Genomic DNA, 18,685 nt, shown 5'->3' on the forward strand with positions numbered 1-18,685 from the left:
TGGCAATCAAAGACAAGCCAGGCAAAACCTAAAGGAGGAAAACCTCAGACTTTTCCCTCATCCTGACTCATGCCCTCTGGAAGACACCCCACTTGTAGGCGGACGACTGCTACTCTTTCAGCAGGTCTGGCTGCCTATTACAGAAGACAAGTGGGTCAAGCAAATAGTGTCTTCAGAATACAAAATCGAGTTTACTACCAGCCCACCGCACAGGTTTTTTCCCTCTGTCCCTCCAAAATCCCCGCTCAAAGCTCAGGCCTTCCGTCAAGCGGTTTCTTCCCTCCTGCGAGCAGGAGGCATAGTGCCAGTCCCAGCAGAAGAGCGCTTCCGAGGGTTCTACTCCAATCTGTTCGTGGTGCCCAAGAAGGTAGGCGGCGTCCGACCCATACTAGACCTCAAGCAACTCAACAAGTATGTTCGAGTTCGTCACTTCCGCATGGAATCCCTCCGGTCAATCGTTGCGTCTGTGGAAAAGAATATCTTGCCTCCATAGACATACAGGACGCATACCTGCATATACCGATTGCTCCCGCCCATCAGAGGTTTCTCAGATTCGCAATCAACCAAGACCATTACCAGTTTGTGGCCCTCCAGTTCGGTCTCGCCACGCCTCCCAGAACATTTACAAAGGTCATGGCAGCTACCATGGACGTTCTGCACTCCAGAGGCATAGTAGTCGTTCCATACCTGGACGACCTTCTCATCAAGGCCCCCACCCTCAAGGACTGCGAGGTCAACGTCTCGATCACGATCGACACTCTGACGCGCCTGAGATGGTTAGTCAATTTACAGAAGTCCTTGACTACCCCGAGTCAGTCTCTGACCTTCCTGGGGATGCTATTCGACACCTCCAAGGGTCTGGTGATCCTCCCCAGCGACAAGGCACTGGCTCTCTGGGAGTTCACACACTCCTCCGCAAGTCCCCCAGATCTCTCCGGTATGCCATGAGAGTACTTGGCAGGATGGCAGCAGTAATGGAGGCGGTACCATTTGCCCAGTTTCACCTTAGACCCCTTCAACTGGCCATCCTCAAGTCCTGGGACAGGAATCCGTTCTCCCTCGACAGGGAGTTCCGGTTATCAGCAAACACCAGGAGGTCCCTGCACTGGTGGCTCAAGCCAACCTCGCTTGCAAGGGGAAAATCCTTTCTCTCCGGTCAAAGGAAAGTTTTGACCACCTACGCAAGCCTTATGAGTTGGGGCGCGGTGCACCTACATCAGAGCGCAAGGCAGGTGGTCACCAAGGGAATCGACCATGCCCATCAACATCCTGGAAATTCGGGCCATCTTCCTGGCGTTGAAAGCCTTCCATCACTTGCTAGTAGACTCTCATATCAGAGTACAGTCGGACAATGCCACGGCAGTGGCATACGTGAACCATCAAGGCGGCACCCGCAGCATCCAGGCGATGACCGAAGTAACGCGTATCCTACAATGGGCGGAGGCTGCAAGGTCGGTACTCTCCGCGGTCCGCATTCCGGGTGTGGACAACTGGGAAGCCGACTATCTCAGCTGACAAGGAATGGACTCGGGGGAATGGTCTCTCCATCCCGAAGTCTTCTGTCAGATCTGTCATCGTTGGGGGACCCCGGACGTGGATCTGATGGCATCCCATCTCAAGGCCAAGGTTCCCAATTTCATGACCAGGACGCGCGATCCGTGGTCGCTCGGAGCAGATGTCCTGGTTCAGGACTGGACCCAGTTCCAGCTTCTGTACTTTTTTCCACCCCTCCCCCTGATCTCCAGAGTCCTGAGGAAGATCAAACAAGAGGGTGTTCCCACCATTCTGATCGCTCCAGACTGGCCCAGGCGTACATGGTACGCCGACGTCGTGCAACTCACAGCAGACGCCCCCTGGCGTCTTCCCACACGTCCCGACCTCCTGTCACAAGGCCTGTTCTTCCACCAGAACTCAGGGGCTCTCAATTTGACGGCGTGGCCATTGAGACCTGGGTTTTGACTCAAGCAGGTTTTTCACCGGACGTTGTTAAAACCATGATCAGGGCTCGAAAGCCAACTCCAGCCAGGATTTACTATCGTATCTGGAAGATTTTCTTCACATGGTGCGACTCTCGTGGGCAGATTCCTCTTCCCTATTCTCTTCCAAAGGTCCTCGGTTTCCTTCAGTCAGGCCTGGACGCCGGGCTATCCCTGGGCTCGCTGAAGAGCCAGGTGTCAGCCCTCTCAGTGCTCTTTCAGAGGCGTATTGCTAACAAGCTGCAAGTGAAGACTTTTCTCCAAGGGGTTTCCCGATTGTTTCCCCCCTACAAACGTCCGTTGGATCTCAACCTGGTCTTGACAGCACTACAGTCACCTCCTTTTGAACCCCTTAAGGTGGTCTCACTCCGCTTTCTATCACAGAAAGTGTTTTTTCCTGGTGGCAATCACCTCGCTACGCAGGGCGTCTGAACTTTCAGCTCTTTTCCTGCAGACATCCCTTCCTGGTTTTTCACCAGGACAAGGTGGTTCTCCGTACAGTACCATCCTTCTGAATGTCGTGTCCAGCTTCCACCTCAATGAGGAAATATCACTACTGTCTCTTTGCCCGCCTCCCGTTCATAGGGTAGAGAAGGCTCTGCATACGCTTGACCTTGTCAGGGCATTGCGTATTTACGTGTCTAGGACTGCTCCCTTCTGGAAGTCTGATTCACTTTTCCTTCTTCCAGAAGGCGTTCGCAAGGGCCTACCGGCTTCCAAAGCCACCCTTGCTAAGTGGATCAAGTCCACCATTCAAGAGGCTTACCGCCTCAACAATTCTCCCCTTCCGGCCGGTATCACGGCACACTACGCAGGCGGTAGGGGCCTCTTGGGCCGTTCGGCATCAAGCCTCAGCACATCAAGTGTGTAAGGCAGCCACTTGGACTAGCCTGCACACATTTACAAAACACTACAGAGTGCATACCCAGTCCTCAGCGGATGCGAGCCTAGGTAGACGGGTCCTGCAGGCGGCAGTACCCCAAGTCTAGAGGACTGTCAGCACAATATTTGTCCACTGCTTCCCACCCAGGGACTGCTTTGGGACGTCCCACGGTTCTGTGTCCCCCAATAAGGCGACAGAGTAAAGGAGATTTTTGTGTACTCACCGTAAAATCTCTTTCTCTTAGCCTTTAATTGGGGGACACAGCTCCCACCCTGTTGCCCTTGCGGGCCGTTGTTACGGTTGGGTTCTCATATTGTTGTTTGAGCCTATTTATAGTAGCCTTTTTTTACAGGCATAGTTATGTTTCTGGTATATTCCTCCTAATGCTTTTGCACAAAATTGGAGAAGGCTGACGCCGTCCAGGGGTGTATACTGCAGAGGAGGAGCCAAAGTTAATCTTTTTCAGATTATGCATAGTGTCACCTCCTAGTGGACAGCAGCATAACACCCACGGTTCTGTGTCCCCCAATTAAAGGCTAAGAGAAAGATTTTACGGTGAGTACACAAAAATCTCCTTTTTTCTCGCTACGCCGTTTAGCGATCGGGTTAATCTTTTTCTTTTTTTTATTGATATGTCGGGCGACTCTGAACGCAGCAATACCTAATATGTGTATGTGTGATTTTTTTTTTTTTTTTTTTTTACTGTTTTATTTTGAATGGGGCAAAAGGGGGGTGATTTTAAACTTTTAGGGTTTTTTTAATTTTTAAACACTTTTTTTTTTTTTTTTTTACACTTTTGGCATGCTTCAATAGCCTACATAGCAGGCTAGAAGAAAGCCATACTAGATCGCCTCTGCTACATATGGGCGATGAGCTGATTGCCTATATGTAGCAGATTTACTGCATTGCTGAGAGTGCCGACCACCGGGTGGCGCTCATAGCAATGTGCCGGCAACAACCATAGAGGTCTCTGAGACCCCGTGACGGGGGTCGGCGATGTGATCATTTCCGGCCTGAAGTTCTAGTTAGATGCCTGCTGTCAGCGTTTGACAGCAGGAACTAATTAATAGGCACAGGCAGATTGTGATTCCGCTCGCGACTATTGCGGGCACATGTCAGTCGTTTATAACCTCTGACATGTTGCGGCTTTGAGGTGGGCTCACCGCCGGAGCCTACCTCAAAGAAGGATACTTACTGATGATGCAATAGTACGTCTTCAGTAAGTAAGGGGTTAAGTTTACTACACATTTCAATATCGTAAGGGCATCTTTTTTTTTTTTTTTTCCAAGTGGAAAGAATGAAATGAAAGACCCCTGAGGCGCAATTGAAATACACCACTCTGACCTATTAATATTTTTGTTCACTTTCCAGAGGTCCTGCAGACCCTTCTCTACTGCTGCCCAGACACCCTGTAGTTACTATAATGGGACATGTAGATCATGGAAAAACAACACTGCTCGACCAGCTGAGGAAATCCCAGATTGCAGCAATGGAGGCCGGTGGTATCACCCAACACATAGGAGCATTCAGTGGTAAGACGTGCTTGGAGAGTTGTGTTTCCACCTCCAGTTAAATATCTATTTCTTGGTTATAATCGCTCAACCATAATAATAATAATAATCTTTATTTTTGGTCTATGGTCTAAAGATCCTGCCCCCATAGTATTTTATTCCAGTATGGCCAATGTACTAAGATATTGAAAATCTTGAACATTGCTATATATTTGGCTTCGTTACATCTGTAATTCCCCTTCACCTGATGTACAGCTCTGCTACTATACACTCGTACAGCATCATGACAGCACTCTGCATAGGCAGTAAGGATCTGCCTGGTAGTGACAGCAGTCTGCAGCGATGCCAATCCTGTTATAGCTGGGTTTAGGTCTAAAAGGTTTTTGCCATGAATCAGAAATCAAAGCTGCTTCTTCACTGTATGTTCATTGCAGGGCCAGCCTCCTGCACCACTGCTGATCACAGAAACAAACTTAAAGGGAACCTGTCACCATGTTCTCACAATATAAACTAAGACCACCATCTTTAACACCTCATTTACAGCGGTCTAGCAACCTGTATATAAGTCCAACCTACTCTGCATATCCCAAAAAACCTTTTATAATCCCACCTCCTGTATGGTCTGGTCGGATGGGTGCCACTGTTTTTGGTTCAGCATTTCCTCTATCCCTGCAATTGCCGTCCTTCATCATGTGGCTGACGCATCCCACGTCATCCACACAGCGCCCCCCATCTTCCTCTTGCGCAGGCGTACTTCGCTGTCTCCTGCTGACGGCGGAGCAAAGTACTGTAATGTGCAGGTGTCTGATTTACTTCTGGGTCACCTGCGCTCTCTGTCCTCTTGGCGCATGCACATCACAGGACTTTGCTCTGCACTCACCAGGGGAGAGAGAAGTACGCCTGCACAAGAGCAAGATGGGGGGCGCTGTGTGGATGACGTGGGATGCGTCATCCACATGAAGGAGGAATAGAGGAAGCGCTGAAGCAAGAACCGCTACACCCATTAGACGGACTTTTGGGGAGGAATTATTAAAGGTATTTATTTTAGCTATGCATAGTTAGTTGGGGACTTATATACAGGTTACTGGATTGCTATAAGAGGTGTTAAATCTGGTGGCCTTCGTTTATTAAGGAAAAAACCCGGTGAGGGGTTCTCCGGTTTAAACAAGTTATCATCTTGCTGCAGAATAAGTGAGAACTACCGCATATACTCGAGTATAAGCCGAGGCCCCTAATTTTGCCACGGAAACCTGTTGTAATGACTCGAGTATAACCCGGGTGTACATTGTCCCCTCATCCCTTTCCTGCTCTGTGTGGCTCTCCCCCCTCCCAGTACGCGTGGCTCAGCTCCCCCTTCTATGTATGTCTCAGCTCCCTTTTCCTCCTCCGTGCTGCCACCGTCCTCCTCCGTCCTGCCACCGTCCTGCCACCGTCCTGCCACCGTCCTCCTCCGTCCTGCCACCGTCCTCCTCCGTCCTGCCACCGTCCTCCTCCGTCCTGCCACCGTCCTCCTCCGTGCTTCCAATGCCCTCTGTGCAGCCACCGTCCTCCATGATTCCCCTGTCCTTCCCCAGTCCTCCTCTGCTGCCATTGTCCTACTCCATGCTGCCCCATCCTCCTCCTTCATACTCACCCTGCTGTGCCGTCGCTGAACGTCCCTGCATCCTCCGTTGTCCAGCGCTGACAGCTTCTTCCTGCCTTCAGCGGTCACATGGATGGTACCGCTCATTAAGGTCATGAATATGCTTCCACGTCCATATCCATGAGCTTAATGAGCGGTACCATGTGATCGCTGAAGGCAGGAAGAATCTGTCAGCGCTGGGACAAGGAGGATGCAGGGGACGTTCAGCGAGGCACGGGAGGGGTGAGTATGACTTCCCAGCCACCGGCTCCTGCCGCTGCTCCACCTCCCCCGCTGGTTTCTGCTGAATGACTCGTGTATAAGCCGAGGGGGCATTTTCAGCACAAAGTGTTGAAAATCTCTGCTTATACACGAGTATATACGGTAATTGATTGTGGGGGGTCCGACCTCTGTGAGCTTTTATTCCCTGACCAGGCACTTTTATCGCTATTTCAAAGTGGACTACATCTCCATTGTCTATGGGGCAGCGCTTGGCATACCCATAAGGTATGAGTGGGGCTTCAGTCACTCATGTGCACCACTGCTCCTTTCTAATGCAGATAAAAGTGCCCCCTTCTGCTAACCTGTGCAGGACCCAGCAGTCAGACCCTCGCCAATTAATAATGTACCATTTATCCTGTGTATAGGGAGCACCTATAATTAGGACCAAATTGCAACACCAGACACTACCTATGGATAACAGTGGGGCTGTGCCTGGAGAACTGCATGAATGGATACAGTATAAAAATACCCTTTTTACATAGCTGAACGTTTATTGAACTTGTATGTAATTGATTTTCCATTTGTATTTGCTAGTTAATTTAGCTTCAGGGGACAGGATTACTTTTCTGGACACTCCAGGACACGCAGCGTTTTCAGCAATGAGGGAGAGAGGCGCTCATGTTACTGATATTGTTATACTGGTGGTAGCAGCAGACGATGGAGTGATGAAGCAAACCATCGAGTCCATCCAACATGCCAAGAATGCCAGAGGTAAATCAGTATAACTTGTATGACAAGTTCCCATGCCATAATATAGAGTTGTGAAGGTTCCGCTTCTTACCTCGTTCTTGTAAGCTCAGGCTGCAGACTCTTGTATTTATCTCCATTCTGCTCTTGTTACCAGTTAGCTACAGCAATTCTCAATGCCAGCTGGCTGCTGAATAAGCAAATGCGATCTAGATTGATCACAACTTCATATCATACCTTGTAAAGTAGGAAAGACCACGATTCTTCTTAGTTGAAATGAAGAAAGGTACATTTATTGATCTGTCGAGTGTCATGTTAAGGGGCACCACAAGGTGTAAATGCTAGCATCTCCGCTGCAGGCAATGATTAGATGCATCAGTCACGTGAATGATGCCCAGCATGGACCACCAAAATGAAAAATTAGCTATAGTTTTTATTTTGTAATCGCATTGTCTTGTATTTCATGCATTCATTTACTAAAATCGCAGAAAACCCCTGTAAGTAGAATGGACGGTGCCTCTCCTAATGAAGGCCTGGAAAAATCAGGCTTGTTCAGCTTGGAACAGGGGACGCCTTTACTCTGATCTTATTTATATACAGTATACGGTAGTTATGTAACACACAGCTCTTTCTAGCCATGAACTTTTAATAAACCAAATGAACATTCGTAACATAAAGGCAATTTAGAAATCAGTATAGGAAAGGCTTGTCATGTTCGAGTTGTAAAATAATAATAATTTCCCACCCCAAATTAGTATTAAAAAGAGTTTGATGCTTTTATTAAAAAAAAAAAAAACATCAGGCCTTATAATCAAAGGAAGCCTCTCTATATGGGCATGTAGGTCATAGGAAGCTGCATAAAATGATACCTTGATATCTGTTGTATTTTTCCAGAGAAATTCATGTTTTTCTTATATGTAAATGAGCTGTTGAAGATCTATGGCCCGGACATAGATCTCCCTGAGAATCTGCCTCCAGAGATTATTATACATTAAAAGGGGAGTTTCCAGTGTGAGCTATGTAACCAACACAGAGCAGGAGAACTGAACCTTGTCTTCTTACAAACACATTTTGATGAAAATCACCAACAAGACAAGCAGTCAAAGAATCCATAAAACACATACTTTATTAGTAATATATTAAAATGTGGACTACAGTATATGGAATAGGGGGTATGAGGAAAAACGTAAACAGTGGTAAATGGAGTCCAAACACACTGTGGGCACTGTACCAGAATAGATTATACAAAATCATGGATAGATAAGTATCCCTATATACCAGGTCAGAGAAATATCATTGTGAAATACATTGATTAATGAATATACTGAAGCAACATCTTATAGTAAATGCTAATGCCTATAATGAAACTGACCAAATTCTCTGACATAATGCACAGGGGACCATTGTCCACTCCACTGCTGCCACTGCTCACAGGTGACTATGCCGCAATTGTGATGATTAATTTATTATGGTATCTATTTTGAGCAGTTACTTTACAATGGTCCCCTGTGCATTATGTCAGAGAATTTGGTCAGTTTCATTATAGGCATTAGCATTTGCTATAAGATGTTGCTTCAGTATATTCATTAATCAATGTATTTCTGTATTTCACAATGATATTTCTCTGACCTGGTATATAGGGATACTTATCTATCCATGATGTTGTATAATCTATTATGGTACAGTGCCCACAGTGTGTTTGGACTCCATTTACCACTGTTTACGTTTTTCCTCATACCCCCTATTCCATATACTGTAGTCCACATTTTGATATATTACTAATATGTGTTTTATGGATTCATTGACTGCTTGTCTTGTTGGTGATTTTCAGTAAATTTGCAGTTTCCTGCTTAGTCCTATTCTCTCTATATATGTGGTATACAATATACATATGAATAAATATTTTTGCCATGTGATACTTATCGCTCTTGGCTCCCACATATAATATGTCTATTACCTTATTCTTCTAAACACATTTTGATGCAGCTCACAGCTCTGCTGTATTGTGACCCTGTCTGCCGGTGAGATGGAAGCTGAGAGGAGCCTGCAGATGTGTCAGTTATAATCACACACAGCTCTGCTGTGAGATCAGGAGAGCAGCCATTACACATCACACTGGTAATGTCCCCTTCATGTAAAATAATCTTTGGAGGCAGATTCTCTGGGATATCTGTGTCTAGGCCATAGAACTGGAACAGCTCATTTACAGACATCGGATGGCAGATATCAGGGTGTCATTTTGCACCTTCCTATGTCCTACATGCCCATATAGACAGCTTAGAAGTGTTGATCCTACAGACAGATTTCCTTTTATCTACTATTTAATAATGTATAATTAATAAAAATGGGTTGATCTTGGACCTGTGTCTTTCAATCTTTTGCTCACATGCGTTTATTTTTTCTTATGCATGGAAAACGTCTAGACTTGTACCATAAATGTGCAACACATATTTGCAATAAGTGAATTTGGAAACCATGTACTGGCGTAGTAGCAACAACTATCCATTGTGTGTTCTCCTACAAAGTGATGGTTGCCCTCCTCAGTGTGTAATATACAAATAATTGTGCATTATACCTTGAATAATTGTAATATTGATCCTAAAGTGACATAGTGGTCGAACAAGAGGAGCAGAGAGGCCCTTGAGATTGCGGACCTCGAATCACGAGTCAGATTAACGGCAGTTAATTATATATTAGTAAATATAATTGTACTATATTTACTAGATAGCCTTATAATGTTAGAAACATGATATCTAATAATAGTACAAGGCATTTTGACCCCTTCACGGCATGCGCCGTACATGTACAGCGCATGTCGTGTCCCTACCTTTGATGTGGGCTCCGGCGCAGAGGTGCAGCCCACAGCATTACTGTCTTGACTGCTGCAGCTAATCACTTAGCCCAGCAATCCGGTGCGTCTACATCGGCGTCACCACTGATCCAAATGATAGACTACAAAAGTCATGTGATGTTGACATAGCTGAGACAAGTGATAGGCTGCAGCCATATCAACAAAGACTGGAGGCGGCAGCGGAGGTCCGGTGCTAGAGCAGCAGAGGGCAAGTACAGAAGCATTTGTTGTTTTTATCTACAGGAAGACAATGGAATAAAAAAATAAATAAACCAGACAACACTCACTTACGCTATGATCATTCTTTAGGCCTTATGCATTTTTTGAACCTATTTTCGTTTTTCACCTATACCACAGTCCCCGTCATTCTGGCTATAAATAAATGTGACAAAGCAGATGCCGATCCAGAGAGAGTAAAGATGGAGCTCCTGTCTCATAATATAGTATGTGAAGAATTCGGGGGAGATGTCCAAGCCATTAACATTTCTGCATTAAAGGTAATGTCTGTGCAAAACTGTGTTCTTACATATACGTATTACTCTATTTCAATAGTACGAGGGTTTATGTGTAGCTTCACTTATTTTGGAACAGATGCAAGCATTATCTACTTGAATAGTATCTTACTAATTGGCCCTAAAGGATTATTCTAATCTTTTGAAGATATCACCTCTTTGTAGGATAGGTGATAACTCGCTGGGACCCCCACGGATCTCTAGAACAAGTTTCTGCCTGAATTGACCAGTGGTTGGGTAAATGCACCACCTTTTCATTCATTCTGTATGATACTGACAAGCCCTGCAACCTATGGCAGTCCCATAGAGAATGAGTGGAATGGTGGTGCACATGTCCGGCCACCGTTGTACTGAGAAGAGAGTTTGCAGAGCCACATTCTCAATATCAAATTAATAACTTCTCTAGATCAGGATTACCCTTTAATGGCATATTCCAGGATCAGACTTGTATTTACTTGCAAACACGCTCTCCTTAATAGATCATGGTGATAATGTACTCACAGCTATTTGGGTCCTGTTTTACATTATGCCTAAGAATCACGAGCCATACATGCAGGCTGTCGGTGTGATCAGTGCGATGATAGTGATGACCTGCAACCTACGAGACATTATGTACTGGTCACATAAAAAAACTGTACTGATGGTAGAAATGCATTCTTGCTCTCATGTGCATATTAAAGCCCTGCTGTGGATATAATGGTGCCATATACGTGAGTAATCTGTGTATTGCCATGAATACTATACTTATAATTGATTAAAATAAAATGCCATTCTCAATCATTTTAATGAAATGCATTATTTCCTTTCCCAGAATCAGGGGAAAAATGAGAGCCAGAACATTAGTGGATCCAACTTGTTCATTTTTCTTTTTGCAGGGAGAAAACTTGCAGGCTCTAGCTGAAGCGGTAATCACCTTATCAGAGATGTTGGAGTTAAAGGCTGATCCCACGGGCTTGGTGGAAGGGACAGTTATTGAATGTCGCACCGACAAAGGGAAAGGGTATATATCGTCACATATGACTATCACTATAGCTGTATATAATACGTTTCTTCTCTCGGTCTTGCTGCATAGATTATACAGGGTGGGCCAAATGGATGCACCTAAATAAAATGTGAATGGTTGGTGATATCAACTTCCTGTTTATGGCACATTAGTAGATGGGAGGGGAAAACTTTTCAAGATGGGTGATGACCATGGCGGCCATTTTGAAGTCGGCTATTTTGGATCCAACTTTATTTTTTTCAATGGAAAGAGTGTCATGTGACACATAAAACTTAATGAGAATTTCACAAGAAAAAAAGGTGTGCTTGGGTTTAACATAACTTTATTCTTTCATGAGTACAAGTTTATGACCACTTATAAAATGTGTTCAAAGTGCTGCCCATTGTGTTGGATTGTCACTGCAACCCCTCTTCTCCCACTCTTGACACACTGATAGCAACACCGCAGAAGAAATGCTAGCACAGACTTCCAGTATCCATTGTTTCAGATGCTGCACATCTCCTATCTTCACAGCATAGACAATTGTCTTGTCTTGGCAGTCAAACTTCTGTTTTTCAAAATTTTCGATGCATTTTTGACAGGTTTTTTTTTTTTTTTTTTCAGCGTTTTTTGGGTGTGGATTATATGTGCACTTTACCAACAGTACATGTTTAACAACGTTAGTTTTATTCACCAAAATGCACAGTTTTCCAAATCTGTCGTGGGGAAAAAGTGTGTGGATGAGATTTGACATCTCCTAGCTTTTGCTGGTACTGTAAAGAGCAACTTTTAATTTGCATAAAAAAGCTGCAAAAACGCTGCACATGAACATGGCCTAACTGTATCTAATGTTCTGGAAATCAGCTCTGTCCTGGAAGAAAAGACCTCACTGTGTCCTCCTAGTGGGGGTAACTACCCTGTAAGTCAGTACCTGGCCCTCATGTTACAAGGCTTGCTAAAGAGTCAGATAGTGAACTACAGGGTAGTTACCCCCGCTAGGTGGACATGTCAAAGTGATTGCCTTTTCTTCCAGGAGTGAGCTGATTTCATGTTTTTTCCATGGTTTATTCCCAATAAGACCCCACACCCAGCTGGTGAAGCCAGTGCCAATACTGTGTATTATTCAGAACATTTCTTTTTCCTTTTCAGTCCAGTGACCACAGCTATTGTGCAGAGAGGAACCCTTAAAAAAGGAGCCATACTGGTGGCGGGGAAATCCTGGGCTAAAGTCCGGTTAATGCTAGATGAAAACAACACGACTCTGAGTGACGTGTTGCCAAGCATGCCTGTGGAAATAGTTGGCTGGAAAGAGCTACCATCTGCTGGAGATGAGATCTTGGAAGTGGAATCGGAGGTAAAAATTTGTTACCAACAATTATTTGTTTTCTCAGAGATCCATAGATATGGACCAGAAGCCATAAAGGGATTGTTCAGTGCTGAACAATCATTGACCCATCGGTAGGATCAGTGGCGGTCTGACACCTTGCAGCCCCACCCTTCAGCTGGAGTTAGAGGTCGGATATGAGAGATGTACAAGGCCGAATATTGCTGCCCGCACATTTCTATGGCAGCTGCATACTACTGCTGTTTAGCTCCCGTTCAATTGAATGGTTCACTGATCAGCTGAAATCTGTGTCCAACCTTCAGTAATGTCATATTGGTCACCTTTGCTATGGATAGGTCCTCAGTTGTTTAGGTCTGGACAACCCCTTTTTATTGACATTATTTCTACAAGATTTCCTTTCTAAACTGAATACCTGCTGTCAGGTTCCCTCTTGAACAGTGCAAGTGAGAAACTCCTGCAGCACCCCCACAGGAGAGATGAAGCATTACACAATGCACATAGAAATCAGTCATCTGGCCTTAAATGGTTGAGCACTAGATGTTTTTTGTAGCCAGTCTGTACTTTGGCTTATTAATGAAGACTCTTAAATAGTCAATCAGATTAATCTGGTGTTTGAAAATTGGTTTTGACAAATCTGCAGCCACGTTACAATTAGTATTCATTTTTTTTCCAAATGGTTTTCCACCCTTTATTCAATGAAGGAGATTTATGAAGGTGTGGAAAAGAAAAATGCCTTTGATAACCTCCAGTCACAGGACAGTTCTTATGTCTTACAGGGCACTTGATAAGTGAAATGTACTCTGTGAATGGATGTTTTTTGGGGGCTTCACTGGCGGACACAGGAAAGCATGGGGGTGTACACTGCTGACACCAGGAGGCTGACACCAAGAATTACAAACTAAGAATAAAATGCTGCTCCTGCTTAACAGGCTGCTCCCCAGTTTTTCTAAATCTGCCCAATATCATTTATGCGCCTCTGAGAGCAGTGTGGTATCACTCACATCGCCCACTCTTGGACCCTCACGGTACTTTAGGGTGATTCCTGGTGGCTGTTCCTAGCCTTTACACCACCCCTCTCCTAGGAGAGTGCTGGGAGGAAGACAATGGTCACCAGTGGTAGCCTTTCCCCCTTATAAGGGGTTGACGCCGTCTTCTGCACCATCTGGAGACGGTGCGGGAAGGAGGATTTCTCATACGAGTGACCCGCATTCACCCAGGGGCTCCTGTTGGTATTCTCATCGGTGAAGAGGACTGGGAACTCAACTTGCAGGTATGTATCCCCTCCCCTTAACTGGACATGTTCCAGAAGTGTTACTGTCCCTTCACACATGGGACAGGGCAGCTTTAATGTAGTAATCCCTGCACATCTGTGGCCATTTCTCCCTGGCCGGCCTCAGACCTGGTGACCCACACCCCCTCCCTTTTTCCTGGCCACACCTCTTCCCGGCTCCCTCTGGCCACTCACCACCACGTTTTTAAATCGCGCACTATTTTCAGCCCAATAGCAGGGCTTTCCTTTTCCCAATCACAGGGAATTTGCAGCGATTATGTCTAAACACTGGGAACACCCTGAAAAGTGCTTCCTGGGAAGGAAGCAGCTAGAAATTCTTTATCCCTTTAGCCCAGACCTTGTTGGTAGATGGACAGAGTTCCCTAATGTGGACCCGCCGATTTCTCGCCTGTCTTGCAAGACAGTCTTGTTTCTGCCGGACAGTGCATCTCTTAAGGACTTTACGGATAGATAGACTGAATCATTGGCTAAGTCAGTCTTTGAAGCAGCTGGTGCCTCCCTCTGCCCCATTTTTGCCTCCACCTGGGTGGCTAAGTCCATGCCTGCCTGGTCAAGAATGCTTCGTCAGGGTATCCTAGCGGCAGCCCCTCTGGATGAGCTGGCCGATTGCCCGTGCCCGCAGATATCTTCTGACTGCCTCCTTCGATGCGGCAGGTTGTTTCACCATGGCTACCAGCATCATCGTTGCCATACGCCGCATTCTCTGGTTGAAAGCATGGAATGCAGATCCACCGTCTAAGAAGTCCTTTACTAATCCTTCCTTCCAAGGCTCTAGACTGTTTGGGTCCAAGCTGGATCAAATAATTTTGAATGCTATTGGTGGGAAGCGCACTTCTCTTCCCCAAACCAGACCTAAGCTTCTTTTCAAGAGGAAGAGGTCGCTCCAGTTACGTTTCTTTCGGCCCTTCTCTTCTTCAGGGACTTCCTCCCAGCAGGACCGCTCTTCCGCCCAATGGGAAAGGAAGAAGCTGTCTTATCAAACCTGCACCTCACCAGCGGCCAAAAGGTCGCTCCTCCAAGTCCTCTGGGTCCCACGCCAACAGGTTCTCCTCAGCGTGACAGGTCACCTCCACCCAGGATCTCTCCAGGGTGGGAGTCCTGCTTCTCTTTCGGGACACCTGGTTGTCGGTGGTCGATGTCGCTTGGGTCAGAGAGAGAGTGACTTCTGACTACAAAATCGACTCCTCTCAACCCCACTTCACAAGGAAGACATTTCTTTCAGTCTCGTCGGCCAAGACTCCCGTCTCAGGCCCCAGGTATTCTTCAGGCCATCTCTTCCCTACTACGTACAGGAGTAATCGTACCCGATCCCTGGCACAAGCTGTTTTCAGGGTTTTACTCCAATCTTTTCGTAGTCCAGAAGAAAGATGAATCTCTCCGTCTGATGTTGAACCTCAAGCGATTGAACTCTCACGTTAGGATCCGTCACTTGTTCTGCCTCTCAGGGTGAGGCAGTCTGTGACTTGGTGGACGCTATCTGCCTCAGTCCTGCGCGGAAAGTTTTTCCTCCCTCTCCGGTGGCAGGTCATCGCCACCAATGCCAGTCTCCTCGGTTGAGGAGCGTTTTTTCTTCATCACACAGCACAGGGTCGCTGGAACTCCCAAGAAGCCGCTCTCCCCATCAATCTCCTGGAGATCAGGGCAATTTTCTTTGCCCATCGCCGCTGGCAGACCCTCCTCGCAGGCCAGCCAGTCCACATACAGTCGGACATTGCCACTGCCGTGGCTTACATAAACCATCAAGGTGGGACTCGCAGTAAACAAGTTATGGCAGAGATGGTAAGGATTCTGCTATGGGCGGACCGTCAAGTTCCCGCCATATCAATCGTTCACATTCCGGGGGTGGAAAATTGGGCAGACAATTTTCTGAGTCGTCAGGGTCTCGCATCGGGCAAGTGGTCTCTCAACCCCGCGGTCTTCAACCAGATATGCCAGAGATGGGGAACACCGGACGTCGACCTGATGGCGTCTTGGATGAAGGTTCCTCAGTTCATAGCCAGGTCTCGAGATCCGCTAGCCATCGGCTTCAATGCGCTAGTAATCTCATAGTCCCAATTCCAGCTGCCTTTTCTTTTTCCGACTCTCCTCTTGATTCCAAGAGTTCTGAAAAAGATAAAGGTGGAAGGGATTCCTGTAATTCTGGTAGTTCCACACTGGCCAAGAGGGGCCTGGTACATGGAGCTGGTAAACATGCTCATGAACGTTCCCTGGAGGCTTCCAGACCGTCCAGATCTTCTCTCACAAGGTCCCCTCTCCAACCAGAGTTCACAGTCTGCGTTTAACGGCATGGCCGCTGAGGCTGCAGTCCTGAGGGAGGCTGGTTTTTCCCATCAGGTCATTTAGACCATGATTAGGGTGAGAAAACCAGCATCTTCACGTATCTATCACAGACACTGGAAGGCCTTCTTTCGGTGGAGTGAGGACAACAACTTGGTCCCTATGTCTTTTTCCCTTCCTTCCATCCTGGGTTTTCTACAAGCAGGTCTTGACTCTGGTCTATCACTCAGTACCCTTAAGGGTCAAGTTTCTGCTAAATCAATTCTTTTCCAATGAAGCCTGGCTTCTTGTTCCAGGTAAAGACTTTTCTCCAAGGAGTCGCCCACCTGGCACCATCGTCCTCCGATAGATCCATGGGATCTTAACCTTGTTCTTGGCGCACTCCAGCACGCTCCTTTTGAGCCTATTCAAGACATTGTCTTCTCTCCCTGTCATTGAAGGTTGCCTTTTTATTTGCCATTACTTCCATCAGGAGAATCACTGAAGTTAACTGCTTTATCCTGCCGCTCCTGATTCTACATCAGGACAAGGTGGTGCTCAGACCCGTTCCTTCCTTCTTGCCTAAGGTGGTCTCTTCATTTCACATTAATGAAGATATTGTCCTTCTCTATGTCCCTCTCCGGTCCACCCCCTGGAGAAGTCCCTCCACAAGTTGGATCTGACCAGAGCTATCTGTGTCTATATTTCAAGTACTGCTTCCTTTCGCCACTCTGATGCCCTATTTGTCATCTCTGAAGGTCGTTGTAAGAGGCTCCCAGCTTCCAAGTCCACTAGCGCCCGTTGGATTCGTTTGGCAATACTGGAGGCATACCATGTTGAAGACAAACAGCCGCCTCCTGGGGTAAGGGCTCACTCCACCCGGGCGGTGGGAGCTTCCTAGGCAGTTCGTCACCAGGTCTCCACTTTACAGATTTTTAAGGCCGCAACCTGGTCATCTTTGCACGCCATCACAAGGTTCATACCCATGCCTCATCTAATGCAGGCCTGGGAAGACAGGCACAAAACATGCGGAGATTACCCGAGCACCCTAGGCAAACTTTCAGTTACGCTCATCACACTATTTAGCACTTTAAAGTTGCAAATCCTTTAAAACGTCCCATAGAGCTGCTGCAGAAAACTTACTCCACCCTGGGACTAGCGTGAAATGCACCAAAAAATGTGGTAAAAGTCACATTTCAGGAATCTTATGCAAAACATCTGGATAGGAAAAGTTGTCGAGGGGGCGGGGGGGGATTTGCAAAAGGAATACATCTTAAAAAGTAGCACAAAAAATAAGGCGCAAATATTAAAACCACTAAAAAGGATCAAATGACGCCAGAAAAGTGTAGAAACAGCAGTGATTTGCATAAATGTGGCCACTTTGAAGTCTTGTTTTTAATACTTTATATGGGAATCTTGTTTTGTGAATTACCAGCAACGAGCCAAAGAAGTCGTACAGTGGAGAACGTCCATGGAGGAACAGGAGAAAATGAAAAAGGATTTGGAAATGATTGAAGTCAGACAGAAGGAGCACCGAGATGCTCACAGGAAGCACCTGGATACATTTATTGGCATGACCTGGAAACAGAAAAGTGCTATGCTGTATCGGGCAAAGAAATCACTCTTGTGCAAGAGACCGGCAGAAAAGACAACACGGGATAGACCAGTAGTCCCCATAATAATAAAAGGTTAGTGCTCTGAAGCTCACCCTCCATAGTCTATAAATCGGAATTAACTTTACAGAGCATTAGGCTATATTTTTACCACATTATAGGGAATCATCATAAACGCTGGGGCGCATACGTTGCTTCATAGTGACACCAAGCAATGTATACGTCATCATAGGAATCCATTGTGAAAATGAAATGTTTTTACTAGATGCCAAAAAAAAATGTACCGTATAAGCCCACCCGAGTATAAGCCAAGGCACCTAATTTTGCCATGGGAAAACTGGGTAAGCTTATTGACTCAAGTATAAGCCGGGTATGCATTGTTCCCTTATCTCTGTCCTCCGTCCTGCCCTGCTATGTGTGGCTCCCCCTGTTGTATGCACAGCTCCCCTGGTCCCGCATTGTTCACACACACACACACACACACACACACCCCCCCAGTCCTACTCTCCTTCCTCACGCTTTCCCTGCATCTCCGTTGTCTCGGTGCTGGCAGCTCTTCCTGTGCTGAGCGGTCACGTGGTACAGCTCATTAAGGTAATGAATATGCACTCCACGCCTATGGGAGTGGATACGTGTGCATTTTTATTACCTTAATGAGCGGTACCACGTGACTGCTCAGTACAGGGGAAGAGCTGCAGGCACCAGGACAGAGATGCAACGGCACGAGGAGGGGCGAGTATGACGTCTTCTTGAAGCCGGCAGCTGCAGCTGTCGCTGTGCCACAGCCGCCGGCTCCTGCATCTGCTCTACCGCTCCCCCTCCCCCTCCGGCTTTCTGGACAATGACTCGTGTACATGCCGAGGGGGGCGTTTTCA

The 18,685-nt window shown here is 46.5% G+C and overlaps 1 protein-coding gene across 1 annotated transcript in view; it reads left to right on the forward strand.

The window, feature by feature from the left end:
• The window catches only part of MTIF2 (mitochondrial translational initiation factor 2), a 38,862-nt gene that overhangs the window by 4,072 nt on the left and 16,105 nt on the right, over positions 1 to 18,685 (forward strand). Inside the window, exons 2-7 of the mRNA XM_073553905.1 lie at positions 4,231 to 4,391; positions 6,808 to 6,984; positions 10,169 to 10,308; positions 11,199 to 11,323; positions 12,455 to 12,659; positions 17,633 to 17,885. Of these exons, the coding sequence (XP_073410006.1) occupies positions 4,283 to 4,391; positions 6,808 to 6,984; positions 10,169 to 10,308; positions 11,199 to 11,323; positions 12,455 to 12,659; positions 17,633 to 17,885 (1,009 nt within the window). The 5' untranslated portion in view covers positions 4,231 to 4,282. The remainder of the gene's footprint in view (positions 1 to 4,230; positions 4,392 to 6,807; positions 6,985 to 10,168; positions 10,309 to 11,198; positions 11,324 to 12,454; positions 12,660 to 17,632; positions 17,886 to 18,685) is intronic.

Source organism: Dendrobates tinctorius, unplaced genomic scaffold (assembly GCF_039654945.1).
Source record: "Dendrobates tinctorius isolate UK_male_01 unplaced genomic scaffold, ASM3965494v1 ptg000203l, whole genome shotgun sequence".
Lineage (NCBI taxonomy): Eukaryota > Metazoa > Chordata > Amphibia > Anura > Dendrobatidae > Dendrobates > Dendrobates tinctorius.